General features: G+C 60.0%; 1 protein-coding gene and 2 long non-coding RNA genes across 5 annotated transcripts; 2 read left to right on the top strand and 1 right to left on the bottom strand.

The window, feature by feature from the left end:
• Nucleotides 1-1,698: 1,698 nt before the first annotated feature.
• Nucleotides 1,699-20,842, bottom strand: SLC27A5 (solute carrier family 27 member 5). Its single transcript, XM_083882082.1, has 10 exons — nt 20,316-20,842; nt 15,824-16,033; nt 14,697-14,855; nt 12,898-13,022; nt 12,152-12,346; nt 9,626-9,716; nt 8,894-9,092; nt 8,710-8,807; nt 6,037-6,167; nt 1,699-1,993 (listed from the first exon to the last, which is right to left on the bottom strand). Exons 1-10 carry the CDS (start codon nt 20,791-20,793, stop codon nt 1,817-1,819), a joined length of 1,863 nt encoding a protein of 620 aa, XP_083738208.1. The 5' UTR covers nt 20,794-20,842; the 3' UTR covers nt 1,699-1,816.
• On the top strand, nt 17,218-18,166 carry LOC310921839. The gene is made up of 3 exons (XR_014592219.1): nt 17,218-17,327; nt 17,632-17,702; nt 17,769-18,166. It is a non-coding gene; the product is annotated as an uncharacterized lncRNA (long non-coding RNA).
• Nucleotides 18,878-20,287, top strand: LOC310921837. Of its 3 annotated transcripts, none has more exons than XR_014592216.1 (3): nt 18,878-18,946; nt 19,018-19,096; nt 19,586-20,198. It is a non-coding gene; the product is annotated as an uncharacterized lncRNA (long non-coding RNA). The 3 variants fall into 3 exon arrangements; XR_014592215.1 differs by lacking the exon at nt 18,878-18,946 and adding an exon at nt 20,206-20,287 and having other exon boundaries at nt 18,968-19,096; nt 19,586-20,118; XR_014592217.1 differs by lacking the exon at nt 18,878-18,946 and having other exon boundaries at nt 18,968-19,096; nt 19,586-19,780; nt 19,843-20,198.
• Nucleotides 20,843-21,304: the final 462 nt, after the last annotated feature.

Below are 21,304 nucleotides of genomic sequence, written 5' to 3'. Positions count from 1 at the left end.
TGTAATGGGATTTGTGTGGGGTTTGTAATGGAGGGATTTTTGTAGGGAGGGGTTTCTGTGGCGTTTGTGGGGGGTTTTTTTTTGTGGGGTTTGTAGGGCAGGAATTGTGTGGGGTTTGTAATGGGATTTTTGGTGGGTTTGTGGGGTTTGTAGGGAGGGAATTGTGTGGGGGTTTGTAGGGAGGTTTTTGTGGGGTTTGTAGAGGTGGGGTTTGTAGGGGGGATTTCTGTGGGGTTTGTAGGGGAGGATTTGTGAGGGGTTTGTAGGGGGGTTTTTGTGGGATTTGTAGGGGTTTTTTGTGGGGTTTGTAGGGGGGTTTTAGGGAGGAATCCTTTTGTGAGGGATGGACCAGGATCAGTGCTGGGGCTCAGGGCAGGAGCAGCAGGGAAAGGAGTGGAAATGGGGATTTGGGAAGGAATTCCTCCCTTTGGGGTGAGGATGGAATTCCCAGGATTTGGCCCCATCAGAGCCCAGAGCAGGAACAGGAGGAGGTTCTGGGGGCTGGGACAAGCCCCTTCACCCCCCAAACCGGGCCTGGGGCATCCTCTGCCCCTCCCAGAGGGAAAACCCCAAACCCCAAACCCCCCAAACCGGGCCTGGGGCATCCTCTGCCCCTCCCAGAGGGAAAAACCCCAAACCCCCCAAACCCCAAACCCCAAACCGGGCCTGGGGCATCCTCTGCCCCTCCCAGAGGGAAAACGCCAAACCCCAAACCCCCCAAACCCCCAAACCGGGCCTGGGGCATCCTCTGCCCCTCCCAGAGGGCCAAACCCCAAACCCCAAACCCCCCAAACCGGGCCTGGGGCATCCTCTGCCCCTCCCAGAGGGAAAACCCCAAACCCCAAACCCCCCAAACCGGGCCTGGGGCATCCTCTGCCCCTCCCAGAGGGAAAAACCCCAAACCCCCCAAACCCCAAACCCCAAACCGGGCCTGGGGCATCCTCTGCCCCTCCCAGAGGGAAAACGCCAAACCCCAAACCCCCCAAACCCCCAAACCGGGCCTGGGGCATCCTCTGCCCCTCCCAGAGGGAAAACCCCAAACCCCAAACCCCCCAAACCGGGCCTGGGGCATCCTCTGCCCCTCCCAGAGGGAAAACCCCAAACCCCAAACCCCAAACCCCCCAAACCCCCCAAACCGGGCCTGGGGCATCCTCTGCCCCTCCCAGAGGGAAAACCCCAAACCCCAAACCCCAAACCCCAAACCCCCAAACCGGGCCTGGGGCATCCTCTGCCCCTCCCAGAGGACCAAACCCCAAACCCCAAACCCCAAACCGGGCCTGGGGCATCCTCTGCCCCTCCCAGAGGGAAAACCCCAAACCCCAAACCCCCCAAACCGGGCCTGGGGCATCCTCTGCCCCTCCCAGAGGGAAAACCCCAAACCCCAAACCCCAAACCGGGCCTGGGGCATCCTCTGCCCCTCCCAGAGGGAAAACCCCAAACCCCCCAAACCGGGCCTGGGGCATCCTCTGCCCCTCCCAGAGGGAAAACCCCAAACCTCAAACCCCCCAAACCCCCCAAACCGGGCCTGGGGCATCCTCTGCCCCTCCCAGAGGGACAAACCCCAAACCCCAAACCCCAAACCCCCCAAACCCCAAACCCCAAACCCCAAACCGGGCCTGGGGCATCCTCTGCCCCTCCCAGAGGGCCAAACCCCAAACCCCAAACCCCAAACCTGGGCAGGGCGGAACTCAATCAACCCACAGCAATTAAAGCTTTAATTTCCACACCACGGCGGGATCACACTCGTGAACCCCCCCAGGGGAGCCCAGAGCGCCTCATTAGCCCCAATTAGCCTCAGCTAATTACCCTGGGCCCGCTAGAGGCTGAGTCTCATGTCGCGGATGGCGCTGAAGGTGTCGGGGGTCAGCGGGACGTACGAGCGCCGCGCGTCGTCGCGGAAGAAGAGCCGGTCCCGGACCAGGCTGGGGTCGAAGCCCTCCCTGACCAGGTTACTCTTGCACTGCTTGAAGGTGCCCGTGATCTCCAGGGAGTCCTGGGGACAGCGAGGGGGCGTTGGGGACACTGAGACTGTGACCAGGGACACCCAGGGGACACCCAGGGACACCCAGGGGACACCCAGGGGACACCCAGGGGACACCCAGGGACACCCAGGGGACACCCAGGGACACCCAGGGACACCCAGGGGACACCCGGGCTGTGCCCAGGGACACCCAGGGACACCCATGCCATACCCAGGGACACCCAGGGGACACCCAGGGACACCCAGGCTGTGCACAGGGACACCCAGGGACACCCAGGGGACACCCAGGCTGTGCCCAGGGACACCCAGGGGACACCCAGGGGACACCCAGGGGACACCCAGGCTGTGCACAGGGACACCCAGGGACACCCAGGGGACACCCAGGCTGTGCCCAGGGACACCCAGGGGACACCCAGGGACACCCAGGCCGTGCCCAGGGACACCCAGGGGACACCCAGGGGACACCCAGGCCATGCCCAGGGACACCCAGGGACACCCAGGGGACACCCAGGGGACACCCAGGCCATGCCCAGGGGACGTCGGTGCTGAATTGTGGGGGGTGGTACTGAAATTGGGGGTGTCCTGGGCAGGGGATGACTTCCATTGGCACCAGGTGACCCCCATTGGCACAGAGTGACCCCCGTTGTCACAAGGTGACCCTCATTGGCACCAGGTGACCCTCATTGGCACCAGGTGACCCCTGTTAGCCCAAGGTGGCCACCACTGCCATGGGACAGGGGGACCTCAGCACTGTCAGGCCCAGGGTGACCCCGGTGCGGAGTGACCGTCACCAGGAACGGACAGACAGTGTCACCAACACCAGGGTGGCTCCCCCAGGGTCACCTGGGGACCTGTGCTGGCACGGGGTGACCAATGCCACCGTGGGAAAAGCTCCAATATCCAACCCAAACCATTCCATGATTCCACCTGCCCATGACCAGAACTGGATGAGCTCTAAAATCCCACCCAAACCATTCCATGATTCCATCCTGCCGGGATGGATCTGGATGAACTCTGAAGTCCCCTGCAACCCAAACCATTCCATGAGTCCATCCTGAAAGGATGAACTCCAAAATCCCTTCCCACCCAAACCATTCCATGAGTCCGTTGTGCCATAACAGGAACTGGGTGAGCTCTGAAATCCAACCCAAACCATTCCATGATTCCACCCTGAAAGGATGAACTGGATGAGCCCTAAAATTCATTCCAAACCATTCCATGATTTCCCCCTGCCATGATGAAATCCAAGATCCCCCCCAACCCAAACCATTCATTATTCCATTGTGCCATGATGGAACTGGATGAGCTCCAAAATCCCTTCCCACCCAGACCATTCTATGATTCCACCCTGAAAGGATGAACTGGGTGAGCTCTAAAATCCATCCCAACCATTCCATGATTCCTTCCTGCCAGGATGGATCTTGATGAACTCCAAAATCCCTTCCCACCCAAACTATTCCATGATTCCATCCTGCCATGATGAACTCCAAAATCCTTCCCATCCCAAACCATTCCATGATTCCTTCCTGAAAGGATGAACTCCAAAATCCCCTCTAACCCAAACCATTCCATGAGTCCATCCTGAAAAGATGAACTCCAAAATCCCCTCTAACCCAAACCATTCCATGAGTCCATCCTGAAAAGATGAACTCCAAAATCCCCTCTAACCCAAACCATTCCATGATTCCTTCCTGAAAAGATGAACTCCAAAATCCTTCCCACCCAAACCATTCCGTGATTCCACCTGGCCATGATGGATCTGGATGAGCTCTAAAATCTGACCCAAACCATTCCATGATTCCATCCTGAAAGGATGAAATCCAAAATCCCTTCCAACCCAAACCATTCCATGAGTCCACCCTGCCAGGACAGAACTGGATGAGCTCTAAAGTCCTCTCCAATAAAAACTCATTCCATGATTCCATCCCACCATGACAGGATCTGGGTGAGCTCTAAAATCCATCCCAAACCATTCCATGATTCCATCCTGCCAGGACCAGAACTGGATGAGCTCCAAAATCCTCTCCAACAAAAAACATTCCATGATTTCAACCCTGAAGGGATGGAACTGGAAGAGCTCTAAAATCCATCCCAAACCATTCCATGAGTCCATTGTGGCATAACAGGAACTGGATGAGCTCTGAAATCCAACACAAACCATTCCATGATTCCACCCTGAAGGGATGGAATGGATGAGCTCTGAAATCCATCCCAAACCATTCCAGGATTGCACCATGAAAGGATGAACTGGATGAGCTCTAAAGTCCTCTCCAACCCAAACCATTCCATGATTCCATCCTGAAAGGATGAACTCCAAAATGCTCTCCAACCCAAACCATTCTATAATTCTACCCTGAAAGGATGAACTGGATGAGCTCCAGAATCCCTTCCCACCCAAACCATTCCATGATTCCATCCTGCCGGGATGAACTCCAAAATGCTCTCCAACCCAAACCATTCCATGATTCCATCCTGCCAGGACCAGAACTGGGTGAGCTCCAAAATCCTCTCCAACAAAAACTCATTCCATGATTTCAACCCTGAAGGGATGGAACTGGAAGAGCTCTAAAATCCATCCCAAACCATTCCATGATTCCACCTGCCCATGACCAGAACTGGGTGAGCTCTGAAATCCCACTGAAACCATTCCATGAGTCCATCTTGCCATGATGGATCTGGATGAACTCCAAAATCCATCCCAAACCATTCCATGATTCCATCCCGAAGGGATGAAATCCAAAATCCTCTCCAACCCAAACCATTCCATGATTTCCCCCTGCCATGATGAAATCCAAGATCCCCCCCAACCCAAACCATTCATTATTCCATTGTGCCATGATGGAACTGGATGAGCTCCAAAATCCCTTCCCACCCAGACCATTCTATGATTCCACCCTGAAAGGATGAACTGGGTGAGCTCTGAAATCCATCCCAACCATTCCATGATTCCTTCCTGAAGGGATGGATCTTGATGAACTCCAAAATCCCTTCCCACCCAAACTATTCCATGATTCCATCCTGCCATGATGAACTCCAAAATCCTTCCCATCCCAAACCATTCCATGATTCCACCTGGCCATGACAGAACTGGATGAGCTCTAAAATCTGACCCAAACCATTCCATGATTCCATCCCGAAAGGATGAAATCCAAAATCCCTTCCAACCCAAACCATTCCATGATTCCTTCCTGAAAGGATGAACTCCAAAATGCTCTCCAACCCAAACCATTCCATGATTCCATCCCACCATGACAGGATCTGGGTGAGGTCTAAAATGCATCCTAAACCATTCCATGATTCTGCCCCAAAAGGATGAGCTCCAAAATCCATTCCCACCTGAACCATTCCATGAGTCCACCTGGCCATGACCAGAACTGGGTGAGCTCTGAAATCCATCCCAAACCACATGATTCCATCCCAAAAGGATGAAGTCCAAAATCCCCTCTAACCCAAATCATTCCATCATTCCATTTTGCCATGATGGATCTGACTGAGCTCTAAAATCCATTCCAAACCATTCCATGATTCCATCCTGAAAGGATGAGCTCCAAAATCTCTTCCCATCCAAACCATTCCATGAGTCCACCCTTCCATGAAGGATTCGGATGAGCTCTAAAATCCATCCCAAACCATTCCATGACTCCACCTGGCCATGACCAGAACTGGGTGAGCTCTAAAATCCCACTGAAACCATTCCATGATTCCATCCTGCCATGATGGAACTGGGTGAGCTCTAAAATCCCACCCAAACCATTCCATGAGTCCACCTGGCCATGATTGGTTCACCCTCCCCTGAAGGCCATTCCCAGCCCCCCAGAGCCCCTCGGAGGCCCCCAGAGCCCTCCAGAGCCCCCTGGAGCCCCCTGCAGCCCCCTCAGCCCCCCAGAGCTCCCCCGGAGCCCCCCAGAGCCACTCAGAGCCCCCCAGAGCCCCCAGGAGCCCCCCAGAGCTCCCCTCAGCCCCCCAGAGCCCCCCTAGAGCCCCCCAGAGCTCCCCTCAGCCCCCCAGATCCCCCCAAAGCCCCCCAGACCCCCCAGCCCCCCGAGCCCCCAGACCTGTATGCGGACGAAGCGGGGCGCGGCGTAGGCGGGCAGCGTGTCCCTGGTGAAGGCGTAGAGTTTGTCACCGTCGAAGGTGGCCCCGTCCTTGAGGCACACGGCGGCCATGCCACAGCGACCCTCGCACCCTGCGGGGAGCACCGGGGTCACCTGGGGCACCTGGGGGCAACTGGGGGCACCTGAGCTCACCTGGGCTCACCTGGGGCGGCTCCTTGGGGTCTTCTGGAGCCCCCCTGGGCTGTTGGTGGTGGGGTTTGTGTGTTTGGGGCGGGTCTGACCCAGTTTTGGCACCGCTGGGATGAGGGGGGAGGAACAGCCCCTACCCAGGAGGAGGCTGGGACAGGTGACCCCACTGGGACAGGTGACCCCCCTTGGCATAAGGTGACCTTCATTAGCACAGTGTGACCCCCATTGGCACCAGGTGAGCCCCATTAGCAGCAGGTGACCCCTGTTGGCATCAGGTGACCGCCATTGGCACCAGGTGACCTCCATTGGCACAGTGTGACCCACATTGGTACCAGGTGACCTCCATGGCACCAGGTGACCCCCAATGGCACCAGGTGACCCCCATTGGCACCAGGTGACCCCCATTGGCACCAGGTGACCCCCAATGGCACCAGGTGACCTCCATTGGCACAGGGTGACTCCCACTGGCAGCAGGTGACCCGTGTTGGCATAAGGTGACTCCCACTGACACCAGGTGATGCCCACTGGCAACAGGTGACCCAGGTGACCTTCATTAGCACAGAGTGACCCTCATTGGCACCAGGTGACCCCCAATGGCACCAAGTGACCCCCAATGGCACCAAGTGACTCCCATTGGTACCAGGTGACCTCCATGGCCCCAGGTGATCCCCACTCGCCACAGGTGACCCCCATTAGCACAGGGTGACCCCCACTGGCAACAGGTGACCCAGGTGACCTTCATTAGCACAGGGTGACCTCCACGGGCACAGGGTGACCCCCATTAGCACCAGGTGACCCCCATTAGCACCAGGTGACCCCCAATGGCACCAGGTGACTTCCATCAGCACCAGGTGAGCCCCCTTGGCACAGGGTGACCTCCACCAGAACAGGGTGACCCCCAATGGCACCAGGTGACCCCCATTGGTACCAGGTGACCCCCATTGGTACCAGGTGACCCCCATTGGTACCAGGTGACCCCACTGGCACCAGGTGACCTCCATTGGCACCAGGTGACCCCCAATGGCACCAGGTGACCTCTACTGGCACCAGGTGTCCGAGTCTGTCCGAGGATGTGTTATGCCTCACAACTGTCTCCGATGGTTGAAGACCAAGACCCCCGAAGAGACTGGGGAGAGCCCCTGGCCTGGCTGAGGTGGGGCACAAGGACTGATGTGCATCTCCACGAGAACGGAATGCAAGAACAATAGAGCTGGTTACAGTGGACTGAGCTGACTATACTGACCGTGCTAGAAGGGCACAGCTTGCTGCTTGTTCCTGAGCACCCAACCTGAACACAGGTGCCTGCCTGGGCCCTGTGTCACTCACCTGGATCTCCTTGGCTTCGTGCCACTCGCTCTGGTAACCAACCTTTAAGAACTCCGAAAATTCCAAACATCTTCATGATCTCCCCACTGGAGAAGATCCCATCTATGGGCATCTCTACGTCTTGAGGATTCCGACTCTCCACGTGGTAGCTATAATCCCCCTTCCCCTCTTTCTCTATCTTTCTCACTATTCTCTATTTTCTTTCCCTACTATCGCATTGTGGGCACTAAATAAAAGTGCATTTTTTGTTTAAGCAAACTGGTTTGTCCCCTGGTGTGTCTTTTGCGCTTTGAGATCTCCAAAACGAACCATCAGGTTCCCCGCAGGTGTTTGTGGACACTGACACCAGGTGACCCCCGCGGGCACCAGGTGACCCCCATTATCACAGGGTGACCCCCATTAACACCAGGTGACCCCCATTGGCACCAGGTGACCCCCATTAACACCAGGTGACCCCCATTGGCACCAGGTGACCCCCATTGGCACCAGGTGACCCCCATTAACACCAGGTGACCCCCATTGGCACCAGGTGACCCCCATTAACACCAGGTGACCCCCATTGGCACCAGGTGAACCCCATTAACACCAGGTGACCCCCATTAACACCAGGTGACCCCCATTGGCACCAGGTGACCCCCGTTGGCACCAGGTGACCCCCATTATCACAGGGTGACCCCCATTGGCACCAGGTGACCTCTATTGGCACCAGGTGACCCCCATTGGCACCAGGTGACCCCCATTATCACAGGGTGACCCCCATTGGCACCAGGTGACCCCCATTGGCACCAGGTGACCCCCATTGGCACCAAGTGACTCCCATTATCACAGGGTGACCCCCATTGGCACCAGGTGACCTCCATTGGCACCAAGTGACTCACATTGGCTCATTTTGGGCGAATGTTTCCTATTTTTGCCCCTTTTGTGCCCTCATGGACCCAAACCCAACCCCTGACACTTGCTTCGGTCAACCACGTCCCGTTTAAACTTTTCAAAGTTTTAACTTCTTTTGGGGGCAATCCTTGGGCTGTCATGGAGGAGGTTTTGCCCTCAAAACAACTCTGGTCATTTAAACCCCCTTTGGAACCTTCCTGATGGTCACTCAGACCACCTGGGGACACCTCAGACCCCCCCAGGTGTCCCCATTGTGGTGACACTCACCCGGCACGGCCACGCCGTAGACATTGACCTGCTGGATGAAATCCACCAAGCCCAGCGTGGCCTCCACCTCCGTCGTGGCCACGTTCTCCCCTTTCCACCTGGGGAGGAGAGGGGACAGAGCCGTGACCGGGCGGGATCGGGGCCGTCACCCCCCCGGGGACACCCACGGGAGCCCCGGCGTTACCGGAAGGTGTCGCCGACGCGGTCCTGGAAGTAGATGAAGTCCTGCTGGTCCCTCATGAGGAGGTCGCCGCTGTTGAAGAAGGCGTCGCCCTTGGCCAGGACGTCCCTCAGGATCTTCTTCTCCGTTTTCTGCGAGTCGCCGGCGTAGCCGTGGAAGGGCGTGTTGGAGGTGATCTTGATCACCAGCAGCCCCGTCTCGCCTTCGGGGAGGGACGGGAGGGTTGGAGGCCGCCCAAAGATCCTCACAGGGGTTTCTGGATCTTCCAGTCCCCCAGGGGGTGGTGAGAGGGGGTTTTGGTGGTTTCCAGCCCCCCAGGGGGTGGTGAGAGGGGGTTTTGGTGGCTCCCAGCCCCCCAGGGGTGGTGAGAGGGGCTTTTGGTGGTTTCCAGCCCCCCAGGGGTGGTGAGAGGGGTTTTGGTGGTTTCCAGCCCCCCAGGGGTGGTGAGAGGGGGTTTTGGTGTCCCTCAGCCCCCCAGGGGTGGTGAGAGGGGTTTTGGTGGCCCCCAGCCCCCCAGGGGGTGGTGAGAGGGGGTTTTGGTGGTTTCCAGCCCCCCAGGGGGTGGTGAGAGGGGGTTTGCTGGTTTCCAGCCCCCCCAGGGGGTGGTGAGAGGGGGTTTTGGTGGTTTCCCGCCCCCCAGGGGGTGGTGAGAGGGGTTTTGGTGGCCCCCAGCCCCTCAGGGGGTGGTGAGAGGGGTTTTGGTGGCCCCCAGCCCTGGAAATGCCCGTCCCTCACCGGGTCTGACGGGGATGCAGAGCCCCCGTTGGTCCCGCACGGGCTCGTCCTGCTCCACGTTGTACCTGATCAGCTCAAAGGGGGCGAAGAGCTGCAGGGGAGGGGGAAACCTGGGGTTAGAAATGGGGGGGAATTTCCTTCCCCTGCCCTGATTGGGCTGTCCCAATCCCAAAATTCTGGGATTAAAAACTGTTTGGTTTTAATTGTCTCTCATTTTAAACCTTTAGGTTGGAATCAATAATTCTTATTTCAACCTATTTAAATGAGGGTTAATGTGATGGAGTCAATGAGCTCATGGTGGCATCTTCCAAATCCAGGACAACATGATGAGGAAAAACAAGGGGAAAAACCAGATTTTTTGCAGCTTTTGCTCCACAGGTGGGTGAGGGCTGAGCCATAGCACCAGAGGGGCACAGAGATGACCAGACCCCATGGACACCCCAAAACCAGGCTGTGAGTCAACACTGCTGGTCAATATTGGCCAATCAGGTGGAGAGGACACATTTTGGGTGTGAAAGGGGCATTGTGGGGACTCTGCTTTTGTGCCAGCCCAACCCTATGGATGGTGCTGACCTCCCCTGTTGGCTCCAGCACCAAGAGGAGCATCCCAAACCCCTTTCCTTGGCTGGACCCCAACCTGAGGTGCCACCTTGGGCCCCCCAAAGTCACCCCCTCGTCCCCATCCCCATCATCCCACCCCGAGTGTCCCCTCTCCTCATCCCCATCCCCATCATCCCGCCCCGAGTGTTCCCTCATCCCCATCCCCATCATCCCGCCCCGAGTGTTCCCTCTCCTCATCCCCATCCCCATCATCCCACCCCGAGTGTTCCCTCTCCTCATCCCCATCCCCATCATCGCACCCCGAGTGTTCCCTCTCCTCATCCCCATCCCCATCATCCCACCCCGAGTGTTCCCTCTCCTCATCTCCATCATCCCACCCCGAGTGTTCCCCATCCCCATCATCCCACCCCGAGTGTTCCCTCTCCTCATCCCCATCCCCATCATCCCGCCCCGAGTGTTCCCTCACCCCCATCCCCATCATCCCACCCCGAGTGTTCCCTCATCCCCATCCCCATCATCCCACCCCGAGTGTTCCCTCTCCTCATCTCCATCCCCATCATCCCACCCCGACTGTTCCCTCATCTCCATCCCCATCATCCCACCCCGAGGGTCCCCTCTCCTCATCCCCATCCCCATCATCCCACCCCGAGTGTTCCCCATCCCCATCCCCATCCCCATCATCCCGCCCCGAGTGTTCCCTCATCCCCATCCCCATCATCCCACCCCGAGTGTTCCCCCTCCCCATCCCCATCCCCATCATCCCACCCCGAGTGTTCCCTCATCCCCATCCCCATCCCCATCATCCCACCCCGAGTGTTCCCTCATCCCCATCCCCATCCCCATCATCCCACCCCGAGTGTTCCCTCTCCTCATCCCCATCCCCATCATCCCGCCCCGAGTGTTCCCCATCCCCATCCCCATCATCCCGCCCCGAGTGTTCCCTCATCCCCATCCCCATCATCCCACCCCGAGTGTTCCCCATCCCCATCCCCATCATCCCGCCCCGAGTGTTCCCTCATCCCCATCCCCATCATCCCACCCCGAGTGTTCCCTCTCCTCATCTCCATCCCCATCATCCCACCCCGAGTGTTCCCCATCCCCATCCCCATCATCCCACCCCGAGTGTTCCCTCATCCCCATCCCCATCATCCCACCCCGAGTGTTCCCCATCCCCATCCCCATTATCCCACCCCGAGTGTTCCCTCATCCCCATCCCCATCCCCATCATCCCACCCCGAGTGTTCCCTCATCCCCATCCCCATCATCCCACCCCGAGTGTTCCCCATCCCCATCCCCATTATCCCACCCCGAGCGTTCCCTCTCCTCATCCCCATCCCCATCATCCCACCCCAAGTGTTCCCTCATCCCCATCCCCATCCCCATCATCCCACCCCGAGTGTTCCCTCATCCCCATCCCCATTATCCCACCCCGAGTGTTCCCCATCCCCATCCCCATTATCCCACCCCGAGTGTTCCCTCATCCCCATCCCCATCCCCATCATCCCACCCCGAGTGTTCCCCCTCCCCGTCCCCATCCCCATCATCCCACCCCGAGTGTTCCCCCTCCCCGTCCCCATCCCCATCATCCCACCCCGAGTGTTCCCTCTCCTCATCCCCATCCCCATCATCCCACCCCGAGTGTTCCCCATCCCCATCCCCATCATCCCACCCCGAGTGTTCCCTCATCCTCATCCCCATCATCCCGCCCCGAGTGTTCCCTCATCCCCATCCCCATCATCCCGCCCCGAGTGTTCCCTCTCCTCATCTCCATCCCCATCATCCCACCCCGAGTGTTCCCTCTCCCCATCCCCATCATCCCACCCCGAGTGTTCCCTCTCCTCATCCCCATCCCCATCCCCATCATCCCACCCCGAGTGTTCCCCCTCCCCGTCCCCATCATCCCACCCCGAGTGTTCCCCCTCCCCGTCCCCATCCCCACCATCCCACCCAAGGGTCCCCCCTCACCTTGAGGAACCTGTTGGCCCTGCCCACGGCCCCGACCTTCCCGGTGTAGTTGATGAAGCCGGCGTTGCCCTCGGTGGCCCCGTAGAACTCCCAGATGGCCACGGGCCCGAAGCGCCGCAGGAACTCCTTCCACACCTCGGCCCTCATCCCGTTCCCCAGAGCCATCCGCACCCCGTGCTGCCCGTCATCGGGGCGCTGGGGACAGGGACAGTCAGGGGGTGACAGGGACAGGGGACAGGTCAGGGGACAGGGACAGCTCAGGGGGGACAGGGGACAGGGGACAGGGACAGGTCAGGGGACAGGGACAGATCAGGGGACAGGGGACACAGGACAGGGACAGCTCAGGGGGACAGGGGACAGGGACAGCTCAGGGGGACAGGGACAGCTCAGGGGGACAGGGACAAATCAGGGGGACATGGACAGCTCAGGGGGACAGGGACAGCTCAGGGGGGACAGGGGAGAGCTCAGGGGAGACAGGGACAGCTCAGGGGGGAACAGGTACAGCTCAGGGGGGACGGGGACAGTTCAGGGGGACAGGGGACACCTCAGGGGGGGACAGAGACAGCTCAGGGGAGACAGGGACAGCTCAAGGAACAGGGGACAGGGACAGCTCAGGGAGGACAGGGACAGTTCAGGGGTACAGGGGGACACATCAGGGAGAAAAGGGGACATGGGGACACCTCAGGGGGTGACCAGACCACCCCTGGCGTGGGTTTGGGGTGGTTTTGGGGCAGTTTTGGGCTCACCGGGGGCGTGTTGCACAGGTAGCGCATGAGCTCCCCCACATACTGGATGACGGTGACGTTGTAGCGCCGACAGTCGGCCCAGAAATGGGAGGCCGAGAACTTGGAGCGCAGGACACAGGTGGCACCTGGGGACACGGGACAGTGACCACACCCCTTCTGTCCTCTGGCCTTGTCTCCATCATCCATCATCCATCATCCATCATCCATCATCCATCCATCATCCATCATCCATCATCCATCCATCATCCATCATCCATCCATCCATCATCCATCCATCATCCATCATCCATCATCCATCATCCATCATCCATCATCCATCCATCATCCATCATCCATCATCCATCCATCCATCATCCATCATCCATCATCCATCATCCATCCATCCATCATCCATCATCCATCATCCATCATCCATCATCCATCCATCATCCATCATCCATCATCCATCCATCATCCATCCATCATCCATCATCCATCCATCATCCATCCATCATCCATCCATCATCCATCATCCATCATCCATCCATCCATCCATCCATCATCCATCATCCATCATCCATCCATCATCCATCCATCATCCATCATCCATCCATCATCCATCCATCATCCATCATCCATCATCCATCATCCATCCATCCATCCATCCATCATCCATCATCCATCATCCATCCATCATCCATCATCCATCCATCATCCATCCATCATCCATCATCCATCATCCATCCATCATCCATCATCCATCATCCATCATCCATCATCCATCATCCATCATCCCTCCATCATCCATCCATCATCCATCATCCATCCATCATCCATCCATCATCCATCATCCATCATCCATCCATCATCCATCATCCATCCATCATCCATCATCCATCCATCATCCATCCATCATCCATCCATCATCCATCATCCATCATCCATCATCCATCATCCATCCATCATCCATCATCCATCATCCATCATCCATCATCCATCCATCATCCATCCATCATCCATCCATCATCCATCATCCATCATCCATCATCCATCATCCATCATCCATCCATCATCCATCATCCATCCATCATCCATCATCCATCCATCATCCATCCATCATCCATCCATCATCCATCATCCATCCATCATCCATCATCCATCCATCATCCATCATCCATCATCCATCATCCATCATCCATCCATCATCCATCATCCATCATCCATCCATCATCCATCATCCCTCCATCATCCATCATCCATCATCCATCATCCATCCATCATCCATCCATCATCCATCATCCATCATCCCTCCATCATCCATCATCCATCATCCATCATCCATCCATCATCCATCATCCATCATCCATCATCCATCATCCATCATCCATCATCCATCATCCATCATCCATCATCCATCATCCCTCCATCATCCATCCATCATCCATCATCCATCATCCATCATCCATCATCCATCATCCATCATCCCTCCATCATCCATCCATCATCCATCATCCATCATCCATCCATCATCCATCATCCATCATCCATCCATCATCCATCATCCATCATCCATCATCCATCATCCATCATCCATCATCCATCCATCATCCATCCATCATCCATCATCCATCATCCCTCCATCATCCATCCATCATCCATCATCCATCATCCATCCATCATCCATCATCCATCATCCCTCCATCATCCATCCATCATCCATCCATCATCCATCATCCATCATCCATCCCCTCCTCCCCATCTCTCCTCCCCTCCCATCCCTCCCCCTGCCCCGCCCTGTCCGTGTGTCCCGGTGTCCGTACCGACGTCCAGGCATCCCCCCAGCCCCACCAGCAGCCCGGCCGAGTGGTAGAGGGGCAGGGTGGTGTAGACGACGTCGTCAGGCCGCAGGCCGCAGATCCGCGCCAGGCTGGCCACCATCATCAGCTTCAGCTCCGTCACCACCGCCGCCTTGGGCAGCCCTGGGGGGACAAGGGGCTGGGTGGGATGGGGGCGCCCTGGGGTGGGGTCTGGGGGGCGCAGCCCGCTGAGCTGGGGGGGCTTTGTCCCCTGGGGGAGGAGCCGTGAGGAGCCACGTGCAGGCTGTCACCCAGTGAGTGACCAACCCTCCATGGACACGGGACACACCTGGCCCAGGTGGAGCCACCATGTTGAAGCTGGAATGAAGACCCCCCCACGGCCCCTGCAGACTGCCCATATAAACACAGCCAGGACACACCTGGCCCAGGTGGACCCACCACTGTCAGGTTTGGATAAAGACGCCCCCCAGACCCCTGTAGGCTGCCCATGTGGACACAACCAGGATACACCTGGCCCAGGTGGAGCCATGATGGTCAGTCCCCAGGACTCCTCCCACACTGACCTGTGCAGGGGGACATGGCATACACCTGGCTCAGGTGGACCCACCACTGTCAGGTTTGGATAAAGACCCCCAAGACCCCTGCAGGCTGCCCATGTGGACACAACCAGGATACACCTGGTGAAGCCATGACGGTCAGGGCTGGATACAGACCCCCCAGACCCCTGCAGGCTGCCTGTGCTGACCATGTGGACATGGCCAGGACACACCTGGCCCAGGTGGATCCACCATGGTCAGGCCTGGACAAAGACCCCCCAGACCCCTCCAGGCTGCCCAGGTGGACACAGCTGGGACACACCTGGCCTAGATGGACCCACCATGGTCAGGCTTGGAGAAAGACCCCCCAGACCCCTCCAAGATGCCCATGTGGACACAACCAGGACACACCTGACCCAGGTGAAGCCACCACGGTCAGGTTTAGATAAAGACCCCCCCCAGACCCCTGCAGGCTGCCCAGGCCGACACAGCACACACCTGGTGGACCAGGTGGACCCACCACGGTCAGGCCTGGATAAAGCCCCCTCCAGGCCGCCCACCCTCAATCCCCCATCTCGGGCCGCCCCGGCTCACCTGTGGTGCCCGAGGTGTAGATGTACATGGCCCGGGAGTCCCCGGTGACCCCCGCGCGGTGCCGGGCGGGCGGGGGCTCCTCGGGGGCCGCCTCGATGGCCGGGAGCAGCGCCTCCACCCCCGGCGTGGGCGACTCCCAGCTCAGGTAGAACACCTGGACACCGTCCCGCTCCAGGTCGGGCAGCACCTCCTCCACGGCCTCGCGGAGCTCTGGGGGACAGGAGGGGACACACGGGGTGAGGGGACACACGGGGTGAGGGGACAGCGGGGACACATGGGGTGAGGGGACAGGAGGGGACACACGGGGTGAGGGGACACACAGGGGTGAGGGGACAGGAGGGGACAGGAGGGACACACGGGGTGAGGGGACAGGAGGGGACACACAGGGGTGAGGGGACACACAGGGGTGAGGGGACACACGGGGTGAGGGGATACATGGGGTGAGGGGACAGGAGGGGACACACAGGGTGAGGGGACACACAGGGGTGAGAGGACACACAGGGGTGAGGGGACACACGGGGTGAGGTGACAGGAGGGGACAGGAGGGACACACTGGGTGAGGGGACAGCGGGGACACACGGGGTGAAGGGACAGGAGGGGACAGGAGGGACACACGGGGTGAGGGGACAGGAGGGACACACTGAGTGAGGGGACAGGAGGGGACACACGGGGTGAGGGGACACACGGCAGTGAGGGGACAGCGGGGACACACGGGGGTGAGGGGACACACGGGGTGAGGGGACACACGGGGTGAGGGGACAGCGGGGACACACGGCAGTGAGGGGACAGGAGGGGACACACGGGGGTGCGAGGGCACCTGAGGGAGCCCCAAAATGGGCACCTGGACAGGTGGGAGCAGAGTCATGGGGCGGGTCCAAGGGCCTCAGGTGAACCCAGGGAGCCCAAGTGAACACCTGGCCAGGTGGGGACACTCAGAGTCATGGATTGGGCCAAGGTGCTCAGGTGAGCCCAGGGATCACAAATAGGCACCTGGTCAGGTGGGCATGGAATCATGGAGGGGTCAAGGTGCCCAGGTGAACCCAGAGATCCCAAATGGGCACCTGGACAGGTAGGCACCCTCAGAGTCACAGATGGGGGCCAAGGTGCCCAGGTGAACCCAAGTATCTCAAATGGGCACCTGGCCAGGTGGGTGCAGAGTTATGGATGGGGCAAGGTGCCCAGGTGAACTCAGACATCCCAAATGGGCACCTGGACAGGTGGGTGCTGAGTCAGGGATGGGACAAGGTGCTCAGGTGAACCCAGGGAGCCCAAATGGGCACCTGGACAGGTGGGCATGGAATCATGGAGGGGTCAAGATGGCCAGGTAGGCATCCCAGAGATCCCAAATGGGCACCTGGCCAGGTGGGTGCAGAGTTATGGATGGGGCAAGGTGCCCAGGTGAACTCAGACATCCCAAATGGGCACCTGGACAGGTGGGTGCTGAGTCAGGGATGGGACAAGGTGCTCAGGTGAACCCAGGGAGCCCAAATGGGCACCTGGACAGGTGGGCATGGAATCATGGAGGGGTCAAGATGGCCAGGTGGGCATCCCAGAGATCCCAAATGGGCATCTGGGCAGGTGGGTGCAGAGTTATGGACGGGACAAGGTGCTCAGGTGACCCCAGGGAGCCCAGGTGGGCACCAGGCCAGCTGGGGACACTCAGAGTCATGGATGGGCTGGCCAAGGTGCCCAGGTGAACCCAGAGATCCCAAATGGGCACCTGGACAGGTGGGCACCCTCAGAGTCACGGATGGGGGCCAAGGTGCTCAGCTGGGCACCCCAGGTATCCCAAATGGGCACCTGCTCAGGTGGACATCCTGGGAATCATGGATGGGCCAGCCAAGGTGAACCCAGATATCCCAAACTGACACCTGGCCAGGTGGGCACCTTTGGAGTCATGGATGGCCCAGGTGAGTCCAGGGATCACAAACGGGCACCTGGCCAGGTGGGTGCCCCAGACACCCCAAATGGGCACCCAAAGCAGCCCAGGTGGGCACCAGGCACATCCCAAATACGACCCGTGATCCCGTGGGCACCCCAAAGATCCAGCATGGGGGAGCCCAGGACCCCAGACACCCCAAACTTCCCTGAGGGGCACCATGAGCACCCCAAATGGGGGTCCCTGACACACCCCACACACCCTGAGCACCCCAAAAGGGTTCCTGTGATCCTACAGACACCCCACACGCCCTGAGCACCCCAAATGGGGGACCCTGACACACCCCACACACCCTGAGCACCCCAAATGGGGGTCCCTGACACACCCCACACGCCCTGAGCACCCCAAATGGGGGTCCCTGACACACCCCACACACCCTGAGCACCCCAAAAGGGACAGTGACACACACATGAGGGGACAGTGACACACACAGAGGAACAGTGACACACACACAGGGACAGTGGCACATGGTCCCAAAGCCCCTCAAAGGTTCTATTTGTCCAGGACTGGTCAGCACCAGGGTGGCCTTGGTGACCCTGCCGATCTCCCACTGTCCCAATGTCCCCTCTCTCTGGGGCTGGTGACAACCAGGATGGCCTTGGTGGCCCTGCCAAGCACCCCAGTGTCCCCATGTCCCAGACCAGGGTGGCCTTGGTGACCCTGCCAAGCTCCCAAAGTCCCCCAGTGTCCCTGCTTTCCACTCTCTCTGGGGCTGGTGACAACCAGGGTGGCCTTGGTGACCACAACCCCTCATGGTCCCAAAGCCCTGTCCAGGACTGGTCAGCACCAGGGTGGCCTTGGTGGCCCTGCCAAGCTCCCACTGTCCCCCTGTCCCAGACCAGGGTGGCCTTGCTGACCCCACCAATCTCCCAAATCCCCCCAGTGTGCCCCTGTCCCCTCTCACCAGGGCTGGTGACAACCAGGGTGGCCTTGGTGACCCTGCCTATCTCCCCAGTGTCCCCGCCAATCTCCCCAATGTCCCCAATGTCCCCTCTCACCGGGGCTGGCCAGCACTGGGGTGACTTTAGTGACCCCCCCAATGTCCTCATTGTCCCCATGTCCCCTCTCACCGGAGCTGACCAGCACCAGGCTGACCCTGGTGACCCCCCAGTGTCCCCAATGTCTCCTCTCACCATGGCTGGTGACAACCAGGGTGGCCTTGGTGACCCCCCCAATGTCCCTGTGTCCCCTCTCACCGGGGCTGGCCAGCACTGGGGTGACTCTGGTGACCCCCCAATGTCCCCAATGTCCCCAGTGTCCCCAGTGTCCCCGTGTCCCCTCTCACCGGGGCTGGCCAGCACCAGGGTGACCCTGGTGACTCCCCAATGTCCCCAGTGTCCCCTCTCACCAGCATCAGGGTGACCTCAGTGACCCCCCAATGTCCCCAATGTCTCCTCTCACCGGGGCTGTCCCAGACCAGAGCGACCCTGGTGACCCTCCAATGTCCCCAATGTCCCCTGTCCCCTCTCACCGGGACTGGGCAGCACTGGGGTGACCTTAGTGACCCTGCCAAGCCCCCCAGTGTCCCCAGTGTCCCCTGTCCCCTCTCACCGGGGCTGGCCAGCACCAGGGTGACCCCTCAATGTCCCCAGTGTCCCCAATGTCCCCAATGTCCCCGTGTCCCCAGTGTCCCCGTGTCCCCTCTCACCGGGGCTGGCCAGCACTGGGGTGACCCTGGTGACTCCCCAATGTCCCCAGTGTCCCCTCTCACCAGCATCAGGGTGACCTCAGTGACCCCCCAATGTCCCCAATGTCTCCTCTCACCGGGGCTGTCCCAGACCAGAGCGACCCTGGTGACCCTCCAATGTCCCCAATGTCCCCAGTGTCCCCTCTCACCGGGACTGGCCAGCACCAGGGTGACTTTAGTGACCCCCAATGTCACCATGTCCCCTCTCACCGGGGCTGGCCAGCACTGGGGTGACCCTGGTGACCCCCCAATGTCCCCATGTCCCCTCTCACTGGGGCTGGCCAGCACTGGGGTGACCCTGGTGACCCTGCCAAGCCCCCCAGTGTCCCCAGTGTCCCCTGTCCCCTCTCACCGGGGCTGGCCAGCACCAGGGTGACCCCTCAATGTCCCCAGTGTCCCCAATGTCCCCAATGTCCCCAGTGTCCCCAGTGTCCCCAGTGTCCCCGTGTCCTCTCTCACCGGGGCTGGCCAGCACTGGGGTGACCCTGGTGACCCCCCAATGTCCCCAGTGTCCCCAGTGTCCCCGTGTCCTCTCTCACCGGGGCTGGCCAGCACTGGGGTGACCCTGGTGACCCCCCAATGTCCCCAGTGTCCCCAGTGTCCCCTGTCCCCTCTCACCGGGGCTGGCCAGCACTGGGGTGACCCTGGTGACCCTGCAATGTCCCCAATGTCCCCTGTCCCCTCTCACCGGGGCTGGCCAGCACCAGGGTGACCCCTCAATGTCCCCAGTGTCCCCAATGTCCCCAATGTCCCCAGTGTCCCCAGTGTCCCCAGTGTCCTCTCTCACCGGGGCTGGCCAGCACTGGGGTGACCCTGGTGACCCCCCAATGTCCCCAGTGTCCCCAGTGTCCCCTGTCCCCTCTCACCGGGGCTGGCCAGCACCAGGGTGGCCCGGGCCGCCTCCAGCGCGTGTCGCAGCGCCCGTCCCCGCACGTTGCAGTTGAGACAGGCCATGGGGCAGCCCAGCTTGGCCAGCGCCAGCCACGTCCACAGGTAGGCGGGCTCGTTGGGCAGGAACACGGCCACGGTGCGGCCGCTCCGCAGCCCCAGGCGCCGGGACAGCGCCCAGGCCGCGCGGTTGCTGCGCTTCTCCACGTCCTCGAAGGTGTAAACCTGGTCCTGGAAGAGCAGCAGCGGGCGGCGCGGCCGGCGGCGGGCGTGCTGCCGGAACACGTCCAGCAGCGTGACGGGCGGGCGGCGCGACAGGCGGCGGCGGCAGCGCGCCGAGGAGCGCACCATGGTGCCGAAGGCCAGCAGGTCGTCCCAGAGGAAGGGGACGCTGCGGAGGGCGAGCAGGAGCAGGAGGAGGAGGAGGAAGAGCAGCAGGAGCAGCAGCAGCGCCATGGCCGCAGAGGCCAAGGTGCGCCCCGCGACCTTTGGCCCGGCCGAGCCGAGCCGAGCCGAGCCGGGAGCGCTCCCCGGGGCGGGCGGGTCCGGAGGTCGCGGGGCCGGCGGGGCCCGGGGTTGGTTCGCGCGGCCGCCGCCTCCGGGACGGGACGGGCTGGGCTCCTTCCCACGGGGCGCCTTCCCCGCCCCCGGCAGCGCCCGGCGGGAGCGGTGCGGGCGGGTGGATGTGTGTCTGTCCGTCAGTCTGTCTGTCCGGTGTGTGACACCTGGATGTCCGTCTGTCCAGCCTCTGGCACCTTAGCTGTCCATCTGTCCGGTGTGTGACACCTGGATGTCCGTCTGTCCGGCCTCTGGCACCTGTCTGTCTGTCCGTCCAGTCATCCAGCCTCTGCCACCCTGGTTGTCCCTCTGTCCAGCCTCTGCCACCCTAGCTGTCCGTCTGTCCAACCTCTGCCACCCTGGTTGTCCCTCTGTCTGGCCTCTGGCACCATGGCTGTCTGTCTGTCCA

Source organism: Zosterops lateralis, assembly GCF_965231275.1.
Source record: "Zosterops lateralis genome assembly, chromosome: 37".
In the NCBI taxonomy this organism is placed as follows: Eukaryota; Metazoa; Chordata; class Aves; order Passeriformes; family Zosteropidae; genus Zosterops; species Zosterops lateralis.
Note: the sequence above shows the minus strand (reverse complement) of the source record. Positions and strands in the feature narration are given on the sequence as shown.